General features: G+C 44.8%; 1 protein-coding gene across 4 annotated transcripts in view; it reads left to right on the forward strand.

Moving 5' to 3' along the window:
- Positions 1–2,990, forward strand: part of CHD7 (chromodomain helicase DNA binding protein 7) — a 191,545-nt gene extending 188,555 nt beyond the window's left edge. For 2 of the 4 annotated variants that reach the window (XM_038579376.1, XM_038579377.1), the window contains exon 38: positions 1,007–1,921. In XM_038579376.1, coding sequence (XP_038435304.1) covers positions 1,007–1,921 — 915 coding nt within the window. Of the gene's footprint in view, positions 1–1,006 lie in introns of all 4 variants that reach the window. The other 2 variants (XM_038579378.1, XM_038579379.1) reach the window with 1 other exon arrangement.
- The last annotated feature ends 5,981 nt before the right edge of the window (positions 2,991–8,971 follow it).

The following is an 8,971-nucleotide window of genomic DNA, read 5'->3' on the forward strand; positions in this document are numbered from 1 at the left end:
AATGTCCCAGGTAAACCTGGTTAACAGTCTACCTGTGGAATGGAATTCGTGGTGGTTGAGATCATTAAGATTCACTGATATATTTTTTTTTAATTTTCAAATAAAGAATACAACAGTTTTGTCTAAAATTTTTTTCCACTTTTCAAGATGAATTTGTTGCTGTCTTGATTTCTCTGGTTGTTTATACAGTAAAATTTCTCATTTTTCTTTTGGTGTATGGTTCTGTCAGTCATAACGTGTAATTTCTTGAACCACCACTGCAACCAAAATAGAGACCGTGCGACCCCAAGTTCCCTTGTTATTACTTGCCCCTCCCTACCCTTCCCAGCTCAGGCATCTGCTGATCTGTTCCCTGTCCCAAGTTTTGTCTTTTTGGGATGTCCTATTAGCAGAAGCATAAATTGTCTAACCTTTTTAAGATGACATCATAATTGAGATTTATCCACATGGTTGCTCATGTCAGACGTTTGTGCAACTCCTCGCTGAGCATCCTTCTCATCGCTAAGCATCCCTCCAACGCATGCATATGCCCGTGTGTGCGCTTACCCATCACCCGTAGAAGGACATGTGGGCGGTTTCTAGACTTGGGCAAATACGAGGACAGCTGCTATAAATATTTGTTTTGGGGTGAACATAGTTTTTGGTTCTCCAGGGTAGATACTAAAATGTGATTTTGGTCAGCGTCCATACTTTTCAACTTCCTCGCAATACGTTATTTCTCGAGGTAGTTACGGATATGCTGATAACTGGCTGTTGACCTCACCAGTGGAGCGGCCTTTAGCAATTTTTCTGCAACTCCACACACAATTCAGTGAGTTTAACGTAAGTGCCAGAAGGTAGAATGTCTGCTTTCGAGGTTTTACCAGCGGGCTGTTTGGATGGAATCGTGGCTTCCGTGTCTCCATTCAGAATGAGCATTTTCAGCACCGCCCAAGGGCCCCCAGCGAACTTCAGCTTTCGCCAGCCGCATTTACAGCTGCTGTCTCTGCCTGTCCCTTTGCCTCAGGGTTTTGTTCCCGAGTCGATGTTTGACCGCCTTCTCACCGGCCCCGTGGTGCGGGGGGAGGGAGCGAGCAGAAGAGGTCGAAGGCCTAAGAGCGAGATCGCCCGGGCGGCTGCGGCGGCCGCGGCGGCCTCCACGTCGGGGATCAACCCTCTGCTGGTGAACAGTCTGTTCGCGGGAATGGACCTGACGAGCCTTCAGAACCTCCAGAACCTGCAGTCGCTCCAGCTGGCGGGGCTCATGGGCTTCCCCCCGGGACTGGCGACGGCCGCGGCCGCCGGCGGCGACACGAAGAACCCCGCGGCCGTGCTGCCCCTCATGCTGCCGGGCGTGGCGGGCCTGCCCAACGTGTTCGGCCTGGGCGGGCTCCTGAACAGCCCGCTCTCCGCTGCTGCTGGCAACGCCACTACTGCTTCGGGCCAAGGGGACCCGGACGACGGCACTTCAAAAGGGGAAGAGAAGGGCAACGAGAACGAGGAAGAGAACAAAGACTCCGAGAAAAGCACAGATGCTGTTTCGGCTACTGACTCTGCGAATGGATCTGTTGGTGCTGCTACTGCCCCGGCCGGACTGCCCTCCAGCCCGCTCGCCTTCAACCCCTTCCTCCTGTCCACCATGGCGCCGGGCCTCTTCTACCCATCCATGTTTCTACCTCCAGGACTGGGGGGATTGACACTGCCCGGGTTCCCCGCCTTAGCAGGACTCCAGAACGCCGTGGGCTCCGGCGAGGAAAAGGCCCCCGACAAGGCCGAGGGGGGCGCCTTCCAGGAAGAGGAGAACCTGGAAGGCAGCGATGCCGAGGAGAACCTGGACAAGACCGCGGAGTCCTCCATCTTCGAAGATGAAATGGCACAGGGTGAAGAGCTGGACTCACTTGATGGGGGGGACGAACTAGAAAACAATGAAAATGATGAATAACCAGTACCAGTTCCAGTTAAAGTGTTTAAAACTTTTGACAAGTGGTAGTCCTACTGTTTACACTCACAGTTAATGTTCATACCTAGTTTTATAAGCTGTTCTGTAACATAGTGTAGCAAAAAAAAAAAAGGAAAAAAAAAAGTCCAAGTCATGTTATACAGGTGTGTCAAAAGGTATCTTGGTCATTAAGTATTGTGCAGTGCATTATTTATTATCCCTAGGAGAGATGAAATTTGAGAGGTGATCATGTCTTTTTTAAGGAAACTTACATAATGCTCTGCTTTTTTTTTCTTTTTTTTCTTTTGGTACCATTGGTATTATAATAAAGAGCAATTTGTAACTGAGTGGCACTAATGGAAGGAAGTGCTGCTCAAAGGAAGTATGAAGTTATATATTTAATTTTTTAATTTTAATTTTTTTGCTGTGAAGGTCAAGATGAAATTTACCATACATATCATACTTGCTCATTTGTTTCCCTTTTGACTGTATGGGGGTTCCCACACTTGCGCATCCACACACATCCATACACTCTGACAATCTCCACGTTAGTGTGAACGTCTCTGTCCCGAGGCGCAGCAATAATAAGGCAGCTGTTGAATGTGAAGGGTCCCTTTGGAAATTAACCTACTGGGAGGGTTCTTGCCAGACAGAACTACAGTTCCATTGTCTCGTGGTCTTGTAATGCACTGGTATAAACAAAATAAATAGATGAATAAATAAAGAGTGAGAGAAGAGAGAATCAGGTACCTTTTTTAAATTAAAGGACTTTGTTACTTTAGCCACAAAGCTAAAACAGCATTACCTCAGCTCTAAACTAGCCTTGAAGTTTACAGACATGACTTTGTAAATGTATTGTTTTTCTTTGTTGTGATGTCCTTTTATTTTTTTCTTTGAAAACTGCTATCATGTAAGATAAAATGTAAATTGCTGCCAACTGTAGTAATGATGCTTTTAATAAAAGTGACCCATGATATGCAGAGATGTAATTATAGAATGTAGTATGTAGGGGAACTGGTGTTCACTCTATTTTTTGTATTCGCAATAGATGCAAATACAGCATTCTGGCCTTTGTACGGTTTCTTGATATATCCTCTTATGCTAGATTAGCTGTTAGTAATTCACTAAACTGATTGTCTTCAGACTAGACAGGAAGAAAAACCTTAAATTACCTTCACATAATTCCACTCCAGATATCTCCACAGAACCACACACAAAAACCTCCTATTACTCCCTCAAAAGGGCATCTGAGACTGAGAATACTTTAAAATGTGTGCAGCGTCTGATAATGTGGTACACTAAAGAACAAAAGGGCAAAAGAAAAATGAGGCTTTAATAGGCAGAATATCTAGGTCATTTATCCTTGGTTAATGGGTAGAAAAACACAATGCCAGAGTGTCAGCAAGGGACACAAAGGCGCTCTGGTGTCCTGCGGACCGGTGCTTGATGCCAGAAACTGTGTGGAAAACCCATGTGGAATTAAAAGGGGCCCACTTAAGCAACCGCGTGCGCATGCGCGGGCTCGGGAACTGCCCATCTGTGCACCCCTTCATGACCTTTGATATTTGAGGTTAAATATAATTTGAGAGCTACTCTTTTCACCTTTCATGTCACCTGACCGAACACAAAGCTGTATTTCCATGCAGCTAGAAACGGAGAAGAAGGGATGTGGTTGGAGTTCTGTGTACGTCGCCTCCTTCCACACCCTGTCTACACTCAAGTAGTCCATCCCCCACTGGATGTGTCACAAGACAGATTGTCTCAAGTCCTTGTAGACACTAAGACTCGGTTCATTTTTATCCCAAGGTGAAAATCTGCCCGTGTGATTCTGGAAAAAGGACAACTTGAAGCCCCCATGCTAGAGACCCTCTGGTTGCTTTTTATCCACCATCGTTACTATTGTGTCTTGGAAGTTAACAAACGGGTAGTGTGCACTGGAGTAAAAAGTGCCTTTAATCTGAGAATATCTTCCGAAATGGAATTCTTTGAACATGGGAAAAAAAAAAAAAAAAAGACTAGATCTGCACAAAGTACAGGGAGTTTAAATATTTAAAACAAAGATTTTTTTTAAGCCTCAAAGTAAGACATTAGGTAAGAAGAGTGTGTTTAATAAAGTGCGTCCTAAAAGGGTCTTTTTCTAAAATACTTTATAGTACTGGATGTTTTCCTATGACCTTGTGTAAATAGAACATGCAGTGGGACTGTTAGGGAAGGAAATGCCAAGAGCAAAGGCATTGGTTGCTGTGGCCAGAAGGAACCCTGAGTTGAGAGATGGGTCACCAGCTGGCTCTGCGTTAGCTGGGATTTATTTTGTTAAAGTCATTTAGATTTCCATGTTGGAAAATATGGGGGTTTTTTTTCTTCTAATGGAATTAATTCTTGATGTTAGTCCTTGAATTTACCTAAGTAAGAAATACTTTAAATTCAATCTGATCCTTAATAACTAGGGTTCCTTGTGTGCTTCAATGTCAATTAAGTCCTGAGGTGCTTGCTACCTGCTTTCCATGGCATTGCTGCTCATCTCCCTTCTCTGAGAGGGAAGTACTTTCCTTCCAGCGGGAAACTGAGCCTTTCAGAGACTTAGGAGTTGGCCAGTGGTAAATATAGGAGCTGGATTGGAACCCAGGCAGTCTGACATCAGAGCCTACTTACATTATCCCAAAATACGGTTCTTTCAGGTCTCTGAAAGAAAATTATTATAAAATGATGATTTGGAATGTTTGGGGCTTCTATGTTTTTACCTCTCCACCGACCCATCCATAAGGATCTTAAGTTTCAGACTTGAATTAAGAGAAAGCCTGTGTCAAGTGGAACAGTGTGAGCTCTTAACTATGGAAACTTGAGTCCCAGTTACCTCCTTTAAATTTGGGTTTATCTTGCCCCGTGAATACTTCCATTTTATAAAGAAATCAAGTCTTTGGAAAAGATAAGCTTACTCAGGCTTCCGAGTTAATAAATCGGCAAACCTGGTATTTGAACCCAGATTGATCAACTCCAAAGCCCAGGCACTTAACTGATGAGCCAGTGTAATTAATGTTCATCAGCAAACATTTGTGGGGTTCCATGTGCTAGAGGGGGTTTCAGAGGCAGGAGCCTTACAATGAAAACAGACTAGTTCCCTGCTGTCAGATTTTACATTTGAGGAGCAAGGAGACAGGTGATAAGCAGATCATACATAAAACTTTTATAGATCAAGGAAGACCATTAAATAATGTAATGGGGCAGACAGGGAGGAGCACTGTGAAGGGGCAGCTCTGCTTACTTGCCTGAGTGATGAGAAGCAGGAGCCAGATGAAGATCTGGTTGGAGGATGCTCTGGGCAAAGGGAAGAGTGCAGAGCAAAGACCCTGAGTTTGAGAGTGAGCTTGGAAGAAAGGGCTTCTTGGGCAGCCCATCTACCCAGAAAAAGAGGGAGGCAGGGATGCCCTGTTGGAGGCTTTGGATTTCCTTTTAGGTGCTGTAGAAAATGCTTGGGAGGTTTTATGCAGGAAGGCAGTATGACCAAATTTGTATTTTTAAAATAAATAATCGCGGTGGCCACAATGTGAAAAAAAAAAATTCCAAGCAGCCTTGGAATTATGTGAATAATTTGAATTAACTTCAGGATTACTCCTGAAATACATCCAAATGTTTGCTATGCTTTTTTTCTTTCTTTTCTTTTCTTTTCTTTTCTTTTCTTTTCTTTTCTTTTCTTTTTTCCTTTTTTTTTAAAGAATTGAATGATAAATGTTACAAGAAAAGATACTGGGAACAGAAACGTTTCCTTCCATGTTCTGTTACAAAATTCTTCAGTTCATTGAAAACTGTTAATTATCTTTGGGAAGAATTCTAAGACTCTAACAGGTAGGGGCAGTAAGAACATATGTGCATTGTTGAAGTGACATGTGTGTGTGCAGCAAACATTGCTGTGCCTCTGGAGCCATCAATAAATTTAAATTAGAAAGCAAAACAATGTAAATGACTTCTAACAAGCACTTAAAAGTTAGAATATATCATATTCAACTGGGCTCTCTAATGAGCAATTTTATGTATTTTTTAGCACAGATAAGATCTACCACAGTTTTATAGACAATTTATAGGAAAGTAAACTACATTTGGCAAAATAGATGAGTAAATTACCTTCTGAAATATTTAGTGTAAGACTCCTTCAGTGAAAAGCATTTCATCATTGAATTTTTTGTGGGGAGAGTCACCCAACTTGGCAATTTTTCTGGTGGGGGTTATGATGATGATTTACAGAGTATTTTTGGGCTATTTAAGTCGTGTATGTTTTAAGGTTTCTCCTTAACTTTCTCTTGCTCCCATTCTTATTCTTGAGTCTCTAAACCCAAACTAGAACAACTCCTTGTGTATATGCGTTGGCAATGTAGCTCTATTCGATGGTCTGTTGATCTGTAGATCTTACTTTGGATCTACGAATGTAGAATTGAATTTTAATTTCCATTTCCTTAGTGAATGAATGTTTGCCATGTAACTTAAATGAAGTCAAAGACGAGGGTAATGACAACTAAAACTTCAAATACAGTCTTCTTTCATCGGACATCTTTATCTTCAGAAGCATTTACTTGTATAATTTGTTTAGCTCCTAAGCTGACTGAAATTTTCATCAACTGGACAAACACAGCAGAACCCACCTGCAGATGCTGACAGATGGTCATTTAAGCGTATCGATGTCTCCCCACCAGGTTCTTTCCCATGAGCCTTTCTTGATCACAAGGTCTTTCCGGGCTCCAAGTTGAGTGTCATTGGGAATTTTTTGAGTGATAGCTAAAGGACAGCATAATAGATTTCTAATGTATGATAAAGAGAAACACCAGGTCAAAATATTGTTTAGCAATCACTTAGTACCCTACTTTAGGTGGCTCCTTCCATTCCCTTGTGTTTTGATCTTAAAGCTCGATTTCAAAATTACAAAAGAGAGAAACCTGATGCTCTTGTGACAAGATCCAGGTACTGCCCTGGCTTCACACCCTTTGCAGCCCCGAACCACCTCATCCTTGTCAGCCCCAGTTCAAGAGACTTCAACCTGGACGTTGGCTGGATGACTGAAACCATAAGCAGGCTGTGAATTTCATAGTCGGGAGAGTACGCCATTTGAGGAGAGAAAATTTGTCCTGTCTGACATGTTCCACCATGTTTCCTTAGGAGCCAAGAAGCTCTTAGCGTTTTAGAATTCCGCATTTGTGGTTGCCAAAGGGCACTTGTGAGCTCACCCACCGCACACCCAGGAGAGGCAGGCCAATGTTCTTGCCGCCTCCCCTATCTAGCTGGTGGGGTCGCTGCCCAAGGCCAAGTGGATAGACAACTGCAGTGGAGGGAACTAGAATTAAGGCTTCTCCAGTATAAGCTGTATGTAGTGGTGGACTGTCTTTTTTTTTTTTTTTTATTTACGATAGTCATACAGAGAGAGAGAGAGAGAGGCAGAGACACAGGCAGAGGGAGAAGCAGGCTCCATGCACCGGGAGCCCGATGTGGGACTCGATCCCGGGTCTCCAGGATCGTGCTCTGAGCCAAAGGCAGGCGCTAAACTGCTGTGCCACCCAGGGATCCCGTGGTGGACTGTCTTAAGTAAAAACCTGCCATTTGTGTAAACTTAGGTCAACAATATTAAAAAAAAAAAACCCATACCTAAAATAAAATAAGCTACCAGCGAAAGGAATTTAAATAAAATATAATTAATTAAGCTATACACTCCCTCAATAACAACTGATCTTATGACTAGAAGTTCTGGTGTCTCATGCTACAAGACCAGAGCCCTAGTAAAGGATGACTGAAAGATATTGAAGTTAAAAAAAACCTGTTTGGGACACCTGGGTGGCTCAGTGGTGGAGCTTCGGCTCAGGGCAGTCCCAGGATCGAGTCCCACATCGGGCGTCCTGCATGGAGCCTGCTTCTCCCTCTGCCTGTGTGTCTGTGTGTCTCATGAATAAATAAATAAAATCTTCAAAATGTTTAATCAAGAGCAGACTTTACATCCATGTTGATTTTAGGATATAACCTATGGAACCGATTTGGTAGTCCACATACTTCTGCCGCATTTCTGAAGCTTGTCTTCTAGGCCTTTGGATAGGGGCCCTGGGACCTGGCCCTAGAAGGCAGACCGGGGCGCTCAGGCCCCCGCAAGGCTGGGAGGTGGCCCTGCAGAAGGGAGTGCTGCTTCCCCAGCCGAGCAGGCCCCCAGGCCCCCAGGCCTCCGCCGGAGCGCTCCGCAGATTTGCATATCTGTAGCTGCCGAGCTACTGTTCTCTCCGGAGCTGGGGCCCTGCGAGGCGACTGCCGGGATCCTTTCCATCTCATTGTAAGAGTCCCTGGAAAATGAGAGGCCGCCATTGTGTCTGGCTGGGGAGGCATTGTTCCTCGGAGACGGGGCGACGCTGGCCTGTTTCTCAGCTCCTCGCCGGCTGCCCCTGCAGCCCCGGCCAGCTTCGGGGGAGCAGCTGGGCCGCCTCGGCAGAGCCTGCAGGGTTAGGTGAAAGCCATCGAGAAATCTCCCTTCCGCCTTCGCCCTCCGAAATGAAGTTACAGACAAGCCACACACACACACACACACACACACACACACACACACACACACCCAAGAGCCCCATTTTTGTACAGAACCGCGTGTTCTGAGAGGGGAAAACAGGAAAACAGCAACTGGACGACGACCTGCTCCGCCGGGGCCCTCCACCCCCGGCACCCCCCACCCCTTTGTTTTTAATATTTAGAGACAGGTAAGTTTTTTTTAGATCTATTTATTTGTTTGTTTTTTAAGATTTTATTTATTTATTCATGAGAGACAGAGAGAGAGAGAGAGAGAGAAGCAGAGACACAGGCAGAGGGAGAAGCAGGCTCCATGCAGGGAGCCTGACGTGGGACTGGATCTCGGGTCTCCAGGAGCACACCCCGGGCCAAAGGCAGGCACTAAACCACTGAGCCACCCAGGGATCCCCTAGATCGATTATTTGATAGGAAAAAAACACATGCTGGGGGCAGGGGGAGAGAGAGAGAAACTCAAGCAGCCTCTGCATTGAGCGCGAGCCGACTGGAGGCTCCACCTCACGGCCCAGGAGC

This window comes from Canis lupus, chromosome 29 (genome assembly GCF_011100685.1).
Source record: "Canis lupus familiaris isolate Mischka breed German Shepherd chromosome 29, alternate assembly UU_Cfam_GSD_1.0, whole genome shotgun sequence".
NCBI lineage: Eukaryota > Metazoa > Chordata > Mammalia > Carnivora > Canidae > Canis > Canis lupus.